Source organism: Oxyura jamaicensis, chromosome 20, assembly GCF_011077185.1.
Source record: "Oxyura jamaicensis isolate SHBP4307 breed ruddy duck chromosome 20, BPBGC_Ojam_1.0, whole genome shotgun sequence".
Classification (NCBI taxonomy): domain Eukaryota; kingdom Metazoa; phylum Chordata; class Aves; order Anseriformes; family Anatidae; genus Oxyura; species Oxyura jamaicensis.
The window spans coordinates 14,478,688-14,494,804 of record NC_048912.1 but is presented as its reverse complement, the minus strand read 5'-3'; the positions used below and the strand labels follow the sequence as shown (position 1 = coordinate 14,494,804).

The following is a 16,117-nucleotide window of genomic DNA, read 5'->3' as shown; positions in this document are numbered from 1 at the left end:
AGCGGGACCTAGCCGCTGCCTCCCGGCTGCCCGGGCGGGAGGCGGCCGAAGGCCCCGTCACGGCGCCGGGGATGGACGAGGAGAGCCTGGAGGCCGCGATCCGCGCCTACAACGCGCAGCTGCGGCAGGTGGAGCTGGCGCTGGGCGCCGGCCTGGACCCGTCGCAGCAGTCGGACCTGGTTCAGCTGCAGGAGGATTTGAAGCAGCTGATAGAGCTGACCGAGTCCAGCCTGGTGTCCGTGAAAAAGAGCAAGCTGCTGGCCACGCTAGACACAAACGCTTCTTCTTCCTCGCCGGGAGGTCTGCTGGAGCACGGTGTCAGCCCAGAAAGCTCTGCCCAGGACGAGGAGTACGCTGCCTTCAAGGAAGCCATTGCTGAGCTGGGAACTGATGACAAGCCTGCAGCTGAAAGCAGCGAGATATCCTCAAAGGGAGATGAGAGCAAGGACAAAAGGGAGTCGAAGGGCAGTGAAGAGGAGGAGGAGTCTGACAGGGAGGAGGAGGAGGAGGAGGAGTTGAGTGGGATGAAGGTCAAAGCCCCGTACTACAGCTCCTGGGGGACACTGGAGTACCATAACGCCATGATTGTGGGGACAGAGTACCTGGAAGATGGCAGCGCAGGAGTCAGAGTGCTGTACCTCTATCCAACTCACAAGTCCTTGAAGCCGTGTCCGTTCTTCTTGGATGACAAATGCAGATTTAAAGAGAACTGTCGGTAAAGAAGAAAAAGGAGCGGGAGGGGGCTTGTGGCCTTGCTGTTGCCAAAGGCCTTGTTCGGAGGGAGGAACCTCCTCTGAATGCTCCACCTTTGGGTTTTGTAACCCCTGGAATTTTGTCTTGTTGGTCACGTTTTTAAAGCGTGGTGTATGTGGTGAGCAGTGGCATCAAACCGTGTGGCTGCTGTCCTCAGCTAACGCAGAGATGAAAGGGAAAACCCCGTGGGCAAGCTGCAGAGATCTTACCTGATCATTTGAATAGCTAAATTAATAATGTATTAATTGGTTAAACAAAACCACCAAAGACTGACCGTCGATGGTGCGTAAGTTGCCCCATTTGCACGGAGACGTTGTGGAGGCTCCATCTTCGGAGGTGTCCAGAGCTGAGCTCGATGAGGCCTCGAGCAACCTACTCGGCCTCTGAAGCTGTGCTTTGAGCAGGAGGCTGGGCTAGAGACCCGCATTTGTGTGATCCTGTTCATCTCAAGGGGTCTCTGATTTATTTTTTTAATGGATGTCTTGCTTACAAAGCAACCTTAATTCCCTGGGGTGAGATGCCTCCTGTTTTACATGGTGTAAACGATAAGTTTAAGATTAAAAACGAGTAACTCGTGTCACTGAAATAACGCGTGACAAACCTGTAACTACTGGCGCAGATTCACCCCTGCTGACAACTTCTTCCCCTTCCCTTTAAGGGGGGGGAGGCGTTTTTCTTTACAGAATCGTTAGGGTTGGAAGAAACCTCGAAGGTCTTGTAGTCCACCCGTCCCCCACCACCGGTCTCACCCCCTAAACGTGTCCCTAAGCACATCTGCCCCTAAACACCTCCAGGGACAGCAATTCCACCACCTCCCTGGGCAACCCGTTCCTGTGAATTTAAAGCCAGTTCAGTCGAGGTAGATCTAATTCCTCTTTGCCCCCTCCGGCAGGTTTTCGCACGGGCAGGTGGTGTCCGTGGAGGAGCTTCAGCCCTTTCAGGAGCCCAACCTGAGCACTCTGGAGGTGGGCTCGGCCTGCCTGGCGAAGCACAGCGACGGAATTTGGTACACTGCAAAAATAACTGGTGAGTCGTGTTTGAATGTGCTCTGCCAGGATTCCGCGTGGAAAACGAACGCCCGTGCTTCAGTAAATTAAACTGGAGTGTTTTGGTTGGTAACAGAAAAATGCTGACTACGTGGTTCCTGCCCAAAACGGGAAATCTTGAGGTAGCTGAGAGAAAGTTCTGAGTTACGTAAAGCTTGGAGAGGGAACAGGAGGAAACAGGAGAGCGTTGGACAAAAAGGTGGCTTAAAGAGCAGGAATGTGCAGAAATGATTACGTAGCCGTGTAGGAAAGGAGACAGGTATTGCAGGAACTTGCATGCATATTAGGTTACAGTTGCAGTAATCTGTTCTTGCTTAAAAAAATAAAAAGGCCCCGGGAGCTGGCCTGGCCCGTCAGCTGTGGATACAGGCTCCCCTCTGTCCTGAGAAGGGAAGGGTGAGGGTTTATCGTGTCTTTCCTTCCTTTCTTTGGCTGTTGTTGGCACAGAGGGAATGTCAAGCTTCTTTTTAGTGCTGTTTTCAGCAACCCATCTCCATCTTAATTAAAAAAAGCTTAAAGTATCAGCCCAGGCACTGTGAAAATAGCTTCTCATTGCCTTTGTCTCCCCTCTAGGCAGAAACCTAAAGCAAAAGGAAAGACCAGATTTTCTAACCACGTATTCCTTGGGCCTTCCTGAACGTTTGGTCCTTGCTTTTTCTTCTCTAGATATCGACAGCGGTTATTACACGGTGAAGTTCGATTCCCTGCTGCTAAAGGAAGCTGTCGTGGAAGGGGATAGCATCATTCCCCCGCTGCGAAGTGAAGACGGTGCCTCCTCTGCTGAGTCTGATGAAGACAGCATTGATGATTCTGGTTACGCGAAAGGTGAGAGTGGAGGGGGTGGGAGCAGAAGCGCCCTGTGATCTTGGTCTGCCTTCCTGTCTGGGACCTGGAATGGCTTCTCCTGAAGCTTTCCTCACAAGTGTGTCACTTCTGATGAAGGAGTGGTGATCTCTTCTTTCCGTTGCTGAGAGACAGAGACCATTAAGTATCTGCTGTTACAGCTGCAAAGCCAAACCTTTGTTTTCTGCGCGTTACGTGTCTAACGAGGGTTGGACGTTTCCGTGGGAACTCCCAGCGCGTGGAAGTAGAGGGCGCAGTGTTTTAGAGCAGAGTTCGAGCTCCGAGTCTCTTTTTCATGTGGGTGGCTGAGCTGAGCTAATAAGCATAACAAGACTTTTAAGTCTCTGTGGGACCTTCGTGTAGCTGCATGACCCCAGAGTGCAAGACTCCAGTCATTAGGAGTGTTTGGACCTCCCAGTGCCTCGACAAGTACCAGCCACGTCCTGTTTGACTGCTGAAAGCTGACCCAGCCCAAGTGGCTTCTCCGAGCTTCCACAAACAGCTGTGTGCCTGTGCTGGTGTCCCGGTTACGTCCCAGGGACAAACTCGTGTCCTAGAGCTCTTTAAATTTAGCCTAATAGAGCTTATTGGTTCCTAATAACACCTCGTTAGCATACTGCCTAGAGGAGTCTCGTACTGGAGACGTGAGCTGGAGGCCCGAGTAACTATTGCCTGCGCCAGTGCCAAACTTTCCTGGGGTGGCATGGGTTGGTTTGAGCATCCCAGAAGGAAGGAAACAAACATCAGGGTGATTCTCCCTGGAACTATGAGGTGGTGCATGCATTAAATCAAGCGAGATCTCTCATGTGGGTAACTCACCAGGCAGTGTCTGTGAAGGTGGCAGCTCGGTAGGAACCAGGTAAGGCCGGAGGAGCTGCGGAATGGCTCTGGGGCAGGAGAAGTACGTCGTGATGCCCTGTGAGGGGTTTCATGCTCATAAAGGTTTTGCACAGCAGCTTCGTTGCTGTTTTTCACTTGTTTGTCTCTTCTGTGGCGCAGTGATCGATTCGGGGGTCCCGGAGAATGGGGAATGGGCTCCTGCGTGCAGCTCCTCTTTTGGTGGCTGGGAAGCCCATACTCGTGGCATCGGCTCCAAACTGCTTGCCCAGATGGGATACGAGTTTGGAAAAGGTAAGAGAAGGTGGTCGGGGTGGCGCGAGGGCCCTGCTGCCTCTTTATCTCAGCCTCGTGATGGACCCTAAAGCTAGCTAAGAAAAACAAGGTTTTAGACAAGGCTAAAGCCTTTCGTAGCTGTTGCCTGTTAGATAAGGCTCAAGCTCTGCGACGAATCACCCCGGCTGGAAGTGTGAGCAGGCGAGAAGGGGTAACTAGCTAATCAAAGGCACATGTGTGCCCCAGCCCCTGCATGGTAACAGCAGGAATTGGAGGCGTTTAGAGCCATGGTCAAGTTCATGATTAAAGCCGTGAGAACTGGTGTGTGAGATGTTCAAAGGCTTTAGGAAGAAGGGAACTGATCTGCGAAGCTTCTGATGTCTGTGTTAAAGCATCTCCCGGCTCTAGACACAGACTTCAAAGCCTGCTGAACTCGCTTCTTAGTACGCAAATGGTATTGAGCCTTGGGGGCTTTAGGAGGCCGGTCTGCTGCTTGCGTTCGTCTCCAGTTCTCCCAGAGGAACCAAACCAGTTCTAAAAAGAACCTGGCTTGAGAAGCTGAGAATGGAAGGCTGAGCCTTGTTTCCCAGAAACCGGCCTGATGGATGGCCTTGGGCTTTCACCTCGTATCTTCTGCAGTCAGAGGCTCCTGCTGTCACCTCCACCGCCGGGCTGCGGTCGGTGCTGCTCCCCCTCTGGTGGCGGTTGCAGCGTTTTGTACCCCAAAAGCCCGTTTTGTTCTTGTCACTGTGTTTGTGGTGGGAAGTGGTTTGGAGAGGGGATGTCCTTCCTTGGGTATTAACTTGGTGTCTCATGGCCTTTGCTTTTCAGGGCTGGGGAAGAATTCTGAGGGCAGAGTGGAGCCGGTGCAGGCCGTGGTCCTTCCTCGAGGGAAATCCCTCGACCAGTGTGCCGAGGTACTTCAGAGGAAGAAGCAGGGGAGGCTGGACCCCGGCAACCCGAAGAAATGCCGGGCAAAGGGAAATAACACTGGCCGGTCCTCTGGTGGCAGCCGCAAGGCACCCCGCAATGTTTTTGACTTTTTGAATGAGAAACTGAGAGGGAAAAGCACCGGGGAGAAGGCTGGAGGTGTGGCGCTGCCCGAGAGGAACAGCAAAGAGATCTACCATGCTAGCAAGAGCACCAAGAAGGCCCTGAGCGTCCGCCTCTTCCAGACAATGGAGAAGATTGAACAGACGCAGAAGGATATCAGAGGAATCCAGCAGGCCCTGGCACGCAACATTGGACGGTAGGAAAAAATTCTGTGGGGCCACGGGATGAACTGAGGGCTCGTGGCGTGTCTGAGAAGGGATGGGCTTGAAATGAGGTACAGGGGGAGCGAATGGCCAGAACAGAGCTGCGGGGAAGCAGAGAGGAGAGACTTTAACGTGTGTTTCAGCCCAGCTTGGGCACTGACGGATGTGTCTGGGGTCCTTTGCCTGGAATTCAGGCTGTGGGGAAAAGAGGAGCCCTCTGAGGGAAGGGACCGAGTCCTTTCCTCCCCATGCCCAGCTCTGCAGGGCTGCTGCTGAGCATCACAGGAGGACGCGTTCTAGCCTAGGCCGGGGCCTTCCTCTCTTCCTTGGGCTAATCCCACAGGAAAGGGAAAACCCTCCTGGGACGGGGCCGAGCCTCTGCCTTTACCACGCAGGGTGACGTTGCTGTAATGCTTTTTGCTTTCAGGCACAGCGTTGCAACTGCTCAGCTGGAGGAGAAGCTGGCTAATGCTCACAAACAGCTGGGGCAGCTGCAGGCGCAGGAAGCCAGTCTGCAGCGGGAGCAGAAGAAAGCAGACACTCACAAGAAGATGACTGAGTTCTAGTCCTCGAGGAAGGCGGTTGACTGCAGTGAATTATCTTTCTAGCCAGCCCCTGTGCTCGTGGCCTTAGAGCCTGGGTGAGCCATCCTGCTCTTCTGGCTCTCGGTCTGCCTGCCCAGCCTGAAAATTGGGCTGAAAAGCAGCGGTTTCCAAAAGGAGCTGCTTCTGAGCTCTGCTGGGAGGGGGAGAAGCACACATCCGTCCGGCCCTGAGCCTTGTATAAGGACCAGCTACAAGAAATACGATTCTCTGCTATCGTGCACACTTCTTTCCTGTTATCACTGCAGCAGCACCTCCATCCAGAGCGCGTAGCTGCTCGGGTGATCACTGCTGGCAACGAACCAGCCGAGGAGGGGCTTTGAAAGCCCCACATCCTGCCATCAGCTGTGGCTTGTGTTTGCAGCCAGCTGATGAAGACAAGTGGAGGCAGGGTCCCAGGCACGTTGTGGCAGAGCAGAAAAGGCGCGTGCTGGGTGCAAAACAGCGATGGCAAACTGCTTCAGCTGCTCTCTGCCTCCTGTTCTTTGGGATTTATCTGAGAACTCCGTTTTTTAGGAGCAGTTTCTTTATACCTGGTGTAATGCATAGAGAGAGAAGTGGCAGCTCAGAGGTGGTACCGGAGGCCTCACGTCTGATATGTTTCCCGTTTGGCTGTAGGAGCATCCCTAGGACGTGCTGCAGCCTCGCTCACCCACTTGGCACAGAAAGCTGCGTGGTTCCACAAGCAGAGTGCCAAAGCTGGGAGAGTAAGGCAGCAGAGTACCAGGTCCTCAAACCTCCGAGACAGGAACATCTCGGTGGGGAACCTCGTGCTTCTGCCACTGTTACTTGAGTTGTTCTGTCCCAGGTGGCTCTCTGAACACAGGTCCTTTTATTAAAAACCCTCAGGACCCGCTCCCAGCTCAGCCCGGGCTCAGGATGAGCACAAAGACCGGGAGGTCTGTGTGTGCTGAGCGCACGGCTCTGCCTGGGGGGGGAGCCTCGGGCAGTGCTGGAAGCAGGACGCAAGCCAAGTGCCCTTCCCTGCACCACGGGCAGCCCTCGGACACGAAGGATGTTTTCTCCCCAGGGTTGTATTCGGGGTTAGCAGCAGCCAGCCCTCCCCACGGGGGAGATGGTGGTTTCATCAGACTCTCTTTCTGGTGGCACTTGTGCATTGTAACTGTGTTGTGTTTTTTTTTCTTAAATCGTTAGCAATTTCATGCCAGTATCTTAAGGACACATTTTTTTTCTCAAGTTAAAAAAAAATAATCAGTTTCCTTTTATTCCGTGAGTCATTTTTCTCACGAAAAGTTCTGCTCCCTTAATGCCCCATCTTTTTAATCTGTTTCTAAGAAAATTACGAAGCTGTCAGCCTGGGCAGGGCTGCACCACCTTGTAGGGCCAGACCTGTCTGATTCACTGCCAAAGCTAACCAGAAAATCTGAGGCTGGAGGAGATACGATCAGAGCTGCAGAAGTCATGTGGGATTTAGCATTACTGCAGACACACCTCAGAAAACACAGAGCGACAGCAAAAATAAACAAGGTGAATGTCTTCAGGAAGCCTCTTAGTGTCTCTTTCCTCTCGACAGCCTTGGATCCCGTGGTGATGGGCACCGTGCAGACGCGAAGGGCGACGTGGGCGCCTCGAGCACATCGGCATCCCCCGGTTTCTGCCCGAATTGGCTGTGGTCTCTTCACTGTTCTGAATTCGTGCTCTCCACGCTCTGGGTTTAACTCGGGGTTTAACAGTAGCTGCTCAGTGCCCTTCCCTCCCCGACGCTGTTCGTTTCCCACACTCGAGTGCTGACGAGGATCAGTGCGCCCAGCTCAGCACGGCCGCTTGCTGAAGTGGCCCGTGACTGAGCTGAGCCGGGCAGCGAAATGTCTTGGGTTTGTTTTGTGCTCCAACGCTGCTCAGTATCATCTCCGTACCAGCTGGGTGCATCAGCCCCGCGTCCCAGCTGCCTTTATTTTCATCCTTCCTTGGGATTTCCCACAGCTTCACTTGTCAGACTTCCATTCAAGAGGCTGTTGCCTCCCACCCGGGACAGTTCACGTCCCTGGCGAATAAAGCGTTGTGTGTTTTTTTTCCCTCTGTCCTCGTTAGGCGCTGTTCATTTGCAAGGTAACGATCACGTGTGGCGAGCCTTTCTTTCTTTATATTCACCTGGGGATATTCGGCTGCCTCTAAAAGCAGCTCCGTGGGAGCAGGGGAGCGGCAGAGGGTGCTCGTGCGTGCTGGGCGCCTGCAGAGCCCGTTTGCGGCGCTGCTCGCGGAGCCAAGGCGGGGAGCAAACCCAGCCTACTGCTGGGTGAAGCAACAGCCTCTGCAGGCCAGGAAGCGAGCTGTGGTATTGTGCTGCATGGTATCTGCACAGAGCTGCCTGCTCGAGAGCTGGAGAGGAGCGGGACAGCTGGCATCGAGATGCTCGAAATCTTTGGGAGCCGCTAATTAGGACTAATTCTGTGGAGTAAAGGGAACGAAGTTCTCCGGATTGACTGGCAAGGAACAGAGCATGGTTGGATTTTGGTTCTCCCTCACCGGCTTTTGAGTTCCTGCAAAGTAAGTGCTGGTTACTTTCTTGCCTGCCAAACTTGGGTACCTACATCTAAACCAGGGCTGGGAGATATCTTTAACCCACGCCGCAGCCTCGGCAGAGGAGCTGTTGGAGCTAGCCAGGCTGGACGGGCAGGCTTCGTATTTCGAATGCCCCCGAGCTGAAGCGTTGGCCGGGTAAAACTTCCAGCCAGCTGCGGGGAGGTCTGAGGGCTTGCTGCAGCTTAACGGCTTGTCGCTCTGGTAGCATCTGGGCTCGGGAAGGAAGCAAAGGTGCTTGAACGTGGCCGTGCTGCTGGGATCCCAGGGCTTGAATCTGGGGGCTGGGGGGGGAGCGGAGCACTTCACGCTGAACGAATTGTTTAGTTCAGAAATTATGGGATGCTTTTTTTTTTTTCTTCAAGGAGAAGAAAAATCAGTTACCTTGTAGGGAGGGAGGCTTAGAGTTTTGCTTGCATCCGGAAGAGCTCTTGGGGGAAATGCTGAGCTCCTGGCTGCAGGTGGGGATCTACAGAGGCTTGAGAGAGCGCGGGCACTGAACGCTGCCTTTTGTTAATCTGAAGTTCTGTCAAACTGTGCTGCATTTGTGGCAAGAAATCCACAGGGGTAGGCAGGTGATTCTGGAAAAAAAAAAACCACGCATCTCCTGCCTGCCCTCCTACTGCCTCCTGGAACCTGGCTGCCTCCCGCTGCAGCACCGAGGTCGCGGCGGAGCTGGAGTCCTGCTGTGGCTCAGCTCTGCAGAAAATGCCTCTGGCCAGCTCCCGGCTGCTGCTCGGAAGCCATTCCTCTGCCCGAGCGTGCATCCAGCAGTCGCACGGGGCTGGGAAGAAAGAAGAATGCTGAAAGGATTTCAGCCTCGACCAAAGCCACGCGGTGTGGACGGAAGGGTCGCCTGCCTGAGGGTTTGAAGATGAGTTTTGTTTTCTCAAAAGCCAGACCGGCGTCTCGGTAGCGATCGGGGCTTAGAAGAGTTCGTCCAAGTTCTGTGGTGTTTGGGGCGGGCGTTTAGAAATGCCCTTGGCCCTTTCTGAATGAAATGCCTCAGCAGGCGCTCGGCTGTGAAATCTCCTCCTCGGAGCCCGCCTCTTCTGCAGAAACACGAGCGAAGGGAGCGAGACCTTGTGCCTGCTCCTCCTTTGAAATATTCCTAAGATTTACTAATCGCATCCTGCCATCTCAGGCAGGTTAAGCTTTGCTAACTAACTGCTACGAGGCTTTCACTTCGTAACTGGAAAAAAAAAAAAAAAACAACTAAAATCTACTTCTGCTTCTTGAGCCTTTTTTCAGTACGAGTCCCCAGGGTACCAAGCCTGTGTCAGCTGCAGCCTTGGCCACCGTCGCAGATGGAAATCAGCTCCGAATGTTTGTCCCGCTTCCCTGCAAACGTGCTCGCGGTAGTTTCACGGACTTCCCTCCCACCACGCCGAGCATGGCACGCGCTCTTATCAGGCTAGATGGATCAGAGGCCGGGCAGAACCGTCAGCAGCAGGACTTAATTTTACAGGAAATTTCATGTCTTTGTCACGAGGCCCAGCTGAGAAACTCGACCCGTTTGTAGCACCGGCGTTTTGGAGACGGAAAAAAAAAAAAAAAACCAGCTCGCACATCCTGGAGTCGCAAACCGACTTCGTGCCGGTGCTCGGCTGTCACGAAATGGAGCTGTTCCTCCTCGGGTGCGCGTGGCGCCCACGTACCTGCTGCCATCAAAGCCATCGTGGCTTGTGGAGCCAGCGCCTTACGAAATGCCGGCTGCTGAGTCTCTTGCCCCGAAGAATGGCCCCGGGACGTGGAGATCCATGGCGTTATTGGCAGGAAATTAGGTTGCACGTTTCAGGAGGTCTGTCGAAATCCTCGGCTTGCAGACCTGCTCGGTCTCGTCTCAGTCAGGCACGGGGTTTTCCAGCATCGGGTCTCTGATTTGTAACTCTGGGGGAACCGACCCGCTGTCCCCAAAGTGCCTTCTCCCAGTGACTCCTGAACCTGAGTGGGCCAGAGACGTTTTCTTGGGTCGACAGCTCAAGAGCAACCACAGACCCTCCTGCGCAAAGGAAAGGATTGGCAAAGTGGGTCACAAGAATTTCTCCGCGTTAACCCCAGCTCAGGAAGCATCCTCGCGTTTGAACCTTAAAAATTCAAGGCTGGAAATCGCAGCGTGTGCTTTCCTCGGCCTTAAAAGTTCACGCTTGGATTCCGATTTTGCCGTCAGCCTCCAGCCCTTGCACCTCGTTGTAATTTTGTCTGCTGAATTTCAGAGCCTGCTCTTCCCTCCTGCCCTGGGTGCAGTTGCTTTGGCAGCCTGTGATCCTGTCGCTGTAATAAGCCAAACGAGTTCAGCCAGGATTGTCTCAAGCGCCTGCCTGTGTTGCAGGTAATCCGTGTAATGTATGCTCAGACAGAAAAGCCGTGTTGTCTAATTAAAACGTCGCGGAGAGAGCCGGGTTTCCTTCCCAGCTCTGATCTAAGCCAGTCTGTCCAGCCCGGTTAGTCCCCTCCACGTCTCTGTCTCCGTTTCTGCATTGAAATAATTGCTCTCCGGGGGTTAAGGCTGCAGCCGGCGAAGTTTCCAAAGGTGTGGGAAGTTCTCAGATAAAAAGGGCGAAGACGTGCCCGTTTAGCTGGGTAAAGATGCGCCAAACATGCTCGTGTGTGGCACCAGGAGCACGGGGGGGAGAGATGTGTCCCTCGGCGGGGCCAAACCTTGGCTCCCGAGGTCCTTCCCAGGCCCGTGCTGCTCCCGGGGGACGAGGGGGAGAGCTGGGGGAGAGAAGCCTGAGCTGTGGGCACGTCGTGGATGCACCCTGGTGCCGGACACGTGGGCTGGGCTCAGCGAGCAGGGACGGGGACGTTGGGTGTTGCCGATGCTCGGTGAGCGGTGACTGCTGGGTCAAGATCCCCGCTGGGACGGGTGGGGGCTCCCAGAGGGCTGGGGAGCCTCTGCTCTGCGTGCCGGGCTGCCCGACACCTCCCCACCTCCTGTTCTTGGGTGTTTTCTGCTCTTCTGCAGCCGCAAACCAGGGTGCTGGTGCAGGAGGATGCACGGGGACCGTGCTGCTGTGTGCCCATGGCGGGGAGCCGCTGCAGCAGGGGGGTGCCCCGGTGTGCACCCCCCCGGATGCAGAACTGGGGGCGGCCCTAGGGCTGAAGCTCTCCCCCGTTCCGGGAAGCTGAGTCCTCTCCCTGTCTGTGTCCCCAGGGCCACGCCACGTCATCGCAGTCAGCCTTGGTGGCCCTTGCTGTCCCCCGTGTCTTGGTGACCTCGCCGAGTACTTCCCCGCTTTTCTGACCCAGTCGTTGTCTGGCCCTGGTGATGTTTCTGGGGCGTCTGCTGCGAGTCTCCAAATGAAGATCTTGGGAGCTTGAATTCTGAGGTGGTTCTTTCCTAAAAAGAACCAAAATCTAGAGCTTTGCTTTCCAGAAGCAGAGCACCCGCCGTGGGGTGTTTCCACCGTGCTGGCCAGAGTTGGAGCCTCTAGGAAGGCAGCAGCTGGCCAGAAAAGGGGGTCCCCAGTGCCTGCTCCCCCCAGATGTTAGGAGAAGCCTCCGGGGCGCCGGCTGCTCCGTGGGGCCCCGCAAGGAACGGTGGCAGGGCGGCGGGAGCGCTGTTCCTGCCGCAGAGCAGGGCGCATGGCCCCCACTCGTGTTTTCTCTCCCCACAGCTTGACCCACGGCGGTTTCGGAAGCGGCTCCCCCATGGCTGCAGCCCGCGGCGAGGGGCTGCCGGGCCCCCCCGCTCCTGCCGGCCCTGCTCGCTGCCCTGGCCCTGCTCGGCCTCCTGGTCTACGTGGGCGCCCTGTGCGCTGCCTGCCGCCGGTACGCGCCTTGCCCCCGGTGCTGGGGGTGCGCTTGGGGGCTGCTTCCTCCCCCCTGGGCCCTGCTGCGGCTCTGGCTGCCCACCGAGGGGGGGGGGTCCTGCACCCAAAGGAGCCGGGCAGGGGATGAGGCTGTGGCCCCGTAGGAGCCCACGAGGCTGAGCTACCCACAGGGAGTTGATGCTGGGGGGATGCTCAGGGGGTCCCGGGGCGCCGCACGCCGGGGTTTGGGATGGATGTGGAGGCTGGAGGTGGAGCAGGGGGGGTGGTTCAGGGGTGCTGCTGCGGGAAGGGGCGCACGGCGATGCCAGGCGGGGGCTCTGGGTGTCTGCTGCTCAGCCGCCTGCCCCGGCTCACTCCTGCTTCTCCCGCAGCCAGGGCAGGAGGAAGAAGGTCCCTCCGGATGGGGTGAAGCTGGTGGACGAGGTAAGTGCAGGGGGGGCAGGCTCGGAACGGGGAGCTCCGGGCATCCCGGCCCCAGCCTGATCCCTGCGTGTCCCCCCCCCCCCGCAGTCCCTGCTCAGACAGACACAGCTGCGCTCGCTCAGCAAGTCGGACACGAAGCTGCACGAGCTGTACCGGGTGAAGGCCAGGGATGACAGTGAGTGCCCCCGGAGCTCAGGGTGCTGGGGGGGGCGCTCTTGTGTCCCGTGGACCAAGCACGCCCCGTGGGCACCCTTGGTCCCCGTGCGCCCTGTGCGTGCACGCTCACCGCAGTGCCTGCTCTGTCCCCATGCCCCCATCTCTGCTCTCCCCGCAGACCAGCGACCCGCCAGCCTCGATTTCCCCCCTGCCTCGGCCCCCCCGGGCCCCGACTCCCTGCACAGCTCCGGCATCAGCGTCCTCCTGCACCGTGAGCTGCCCCAGATCCCTGTCCCCGAGCCCCCGGCCCCCGACCAGACCTACTCCAACCTTCTCTTCGCCCCGCCGCGACGCCCGGCGCAGGACACGGTCTACGAGTGCTTGGCGGTGGGGGGTGAGGAAGCCCCCGCGCCCCCCGCTCCCACCACGGGGACCCGGGCGTCCCCACCGCAGGCCAGGCGCGGGGCTGGTGACTACGCCTGCGTCCGCAAGGTGAAGAAGACGGCGCCCAGCGAGGAGCAGGATGGGGCCGTGGGGGGGCCTCCCGCAGCCCCCCGGTGCTGGGAGGGCGCGGGCAATGCCCCCCCCCCAGCTGAAGGTACGGTGCTGTGAGGGGCTCGCTGGGTGGGGGGGGTGCAGAACACCCTCCCCATGAGCCCCCTGTCTGGAGGAGGGTAGCCAAAGGCTGCTCTGTTTTAACAGCAGCTTTTTTGGGGGGCGGGGGGCACAGGATGGAGCCGGGGGGCAGGGAGGCAATGCCCGGGTGCTGCTCCGTGCCCTGCAAAAGGTTCCCAGGTGGTGCACCAAGCGGGGGACCCATGGGTGCCGTCACCCCGCCGGGGGCTGTGCCAGGCACTGGGGGGCCCGGGCATGGGAATGCCCTGGGGGGGACCTTGGGGTCGTCCCCCTCACACCACCCCCTTCCCTCCCCAGGTAGAAGACATGTACTCCACGGTGTGCAAAGCCACCAAGAAGAAGAGCCAGGGCCCCGCTACGTCCCCGAGGGCTGTGGGGCAAGGGGGGACCGGGCAGTTGCCCCCAGCCCAGGAGGAGCCCCCCCCCGGCTGGCTGCTGGTCCGCAGCCCCCCCTGAGCCCTGCTACGAGTCCATCAACGAGAGGGCCTGGACTGCCCGCGCCCGCGGCCCCGACCCGGACTACGAGGCCGTGGACGTGACCTGGAAGAAGGCGGCGAAGCGGGACAAGGGGGGAAAGCCCGGACCCCACGAGAACCTCTACGAAAGCGTTGGCGAGATTTGGGCAGGGGAATCCCGGCGAGCCTCCGGCAGGCCGGCTGCCAACGGGCTGGAGGTGTACATCACCAACCTATAGTGCGGACAGACGGACGGATGGATGGACGGACGGGTGCCATCGCGGCACAGGTCCCCCAGGCTGGGGCCGGCGGTGGCTCGGTGGGGACGGGCGCGCACCAAGGCGGTGCTGAGCTCTCTGTATATATTTTACATCACTTTTCCTCAAGCGTCCTTGTCCCGTCCCAGCCTGTGCCTGCGGGTTGATGTCGGGATGCCCCAGACAGGGCATTTGCAGGGGATGTCCCTTGGGGCCGGTGCTGGCAGGGCTCCGAGCCAGCCCCGTGGTGGACCTGGGCTGCAGGATCAGTGGCAGGGCGATGCCACGAGCCAGGACGGGATGCTTCGCTCCCTCCCTCGGTGTCCCCAGAGCTATGTGTGGAGGCACTGTGGCTGTGGCCGTGACCGTGGTGCGAGGCAGAGGTGGCCGTGGGCTCTGCTGCGGGACGGCTGTGGCCCTGGCAGGGGATGGGATGCCCGGCCGGGCACCGCGGCGCAGCAGGAAGGAAGGAAGCCGTGCGCCCGCCTCCGCCGGCTTTGCCCTCGATTGAAGCAGGCGAGGAGATGAAAAGCGAAAACACGGCGCTCAGCACAAGGCCCGCCGCAGCCTGGGGACGTTAAACCCGCGGCAGGCGGGGAGGCAGCGGGGTGTTCGTGCCGGGGCTGTGCTAGATGCCAAACCACAGGCCTGTGAGATAGCACAGTCGGCCCCGGCAGCTGCTCCCATCCCATCCCCCTGCGAGATGGGGGCCCCGATAGAAAAGGGCACAGGATGGCTCGTGGCGATGCTGCCACACGTGGGCTCACCCGCGGGCTGCGTCATTTCCCTGTCCCCTTTTTTTCCGTCCCCTTTCCTCCATCCCCGTCTCCCCATCCCGGCAGCTCTCGAGGGCTGTGTCCCTCCCGCATCAGCCGAATCCCCTGGGAGCTGCATTTGGGCTGCACCAGCCCTGCACCTGAGCACATCCTTGCAGTCCCAGAGCTGCTTTGCCCCTAGGGAGAGATGGGACCCATGAGGTCCGGGAGGGTTGGGACGTGGGAATCACTGCGCTGCCTCCCCAGGAGAGGCAGGCTCCGCACACCAAAGCAGGGACAACTTTCAATCGCTCTCGATGAGCTCGGTGGCCAAATCATCTCCCAGACCTGCCCCAGCAGCACCACAGCAGCCAAAAAAAAAAAAAAAAAAAAAAGCCCCATTTGCAGGGGTGCTGTCACCTTCAAGTCCCATTCTGCCTGGCATGCTCCCAGTGAAATGCAAGAGCAGCTTCCCAGTCCTTGGGGCGATGGAAATACGCCTCCCAAAACAGCGTGGCAAATGAAGAATCCTGAAACATCACCATGGGGTCTTACAGGCGGGGTCCACACCGTGGTGTCAGCGAGATCGGGCAGGGCTGGCACCACCAAGCCCCCTCCCTGCCCTGGCACAGCCGGGCCCTGCAGGCTGCAGCCTCCTGCCCCTCTGCGCCAGCCCGTGCTGGGCCTGGGGTCCCCATCCCGCTGCAAGGGGACGGTGCTGGACGGTGCTGGTCCCACAAGGGGGAGCGAGCAGGAGCCCAGCGTGCTGCAGGGAGCTGCAAGTAGGTACGGTGCAAGTAGGGTGCTGCGCTGTATGCTGTAGGGTGCTGCATGCTGTAGGGTGCTATGCTGCACCTTGTAGGGTGCTGTGCTGCACGCTGTAGGGTGCTGCACGCTGTAGGGTGCTGTGCTGCACGCTGTAGGGTGCTATGCTGCACATTGTAGGGTGCTGTGCTGCACATTGTAGGGTGCTGTGCTGCACGCTGTAGGGTGTGCTGCCCTGCGGGCTGTACGGCGCTGAGCTGCACGCTTTGCTGCACGCCGCTGCACGGAGCACGCATTTTGTGGTGCTGCACACCATGCTGCACGCTATATGGCCCGGCACGCCGTGTGCCTCCGCGCCCCGTGCAGCCCGTGGCTCGGCAGCCCGTACGGCTTCACACATCGTATGGCGCAGGCAGCCCCGGGGCTCTGCACCCACAACAGCCCCGCAGCCGGAGCTGTGCCCGCTGAGTGGCTCCGTACCCCACATAGAGCACTGCAGCCTGTACGGCTCCAAACCCCATTTAGCCTGCTCCCATACAGCCCTATATCCCACACAGCCTGTGCCCGTACAGCGCTGTATCCCATACAGCTCCATATTCCATACAGACCTATTTCCCATACAGCCCTATAATCCCATAGAGCCCCGTATCCCATACAGCCCTCTATCCCATACAGTTTGCACCCATACAGCCCTATATCCCATACAGTCTGTGCCCATACAGCCCCATACAGCCCCATAC

The 16,117-nt window shown here is 58.2% G+C and overlaps 2 protein-coding genes across 2 annotated transcripts; both read left to right on the top strand.

Annotated features, from left to right (window-relative positions):
* Positions 1 to 5: 5 nt before the first annotated feature.
* On the top strand, positions 6 to 7,118 carry ZGPAT (zinc finger CCCH-type and G-patch domain containing). Its single transcript, XM_035343572.1, has 6 exons — positions 6 to 715; positions 1,646 to 1,779; positions 2,466 to 2,624; positions 3,642 to 3,773; positions 4,587 to 5,004; positions 5,439 to 7,118. The coding sequence occupies exons 1-6, from the start codon at positions 72 to 74 to the stop codon at positions 5,575 to 5,577; spliced, it is 1,626 nt and encodes a 541-aa protein (XP_035199463.1). The 5' UTR covers positions 6 to 71; the 3' UTR covers positions 5,578 to 7,118.
* A 4,617-nt stretch (positions 7,119 to 11,735) lies between these two features.
* On the top strand, positions 11,736 to 13,917 carry LIME1 (Lck interacting transmembrane adaptor 1). Its single transcript, XM_035343642.1, is given in 7 exon segments — positions 11,736 to 11,862; positions 11,864 to 11,928; positions 12,302 to 12,353; positions 12,441 to 12,528; positions 12,688 to 13,107; positions 13,447 to 13,562; positions 13,564 to 13,917. Coding segments are annotated over 7 exon segments (1,137 nt in total). The 5' UTR covers positions 11,736 to 11,742; the 3' UTR covers positions 13,840 to 13,917.
* Positions 13,918 to 16,117: the final 2,200 nt, after the last annotated feature.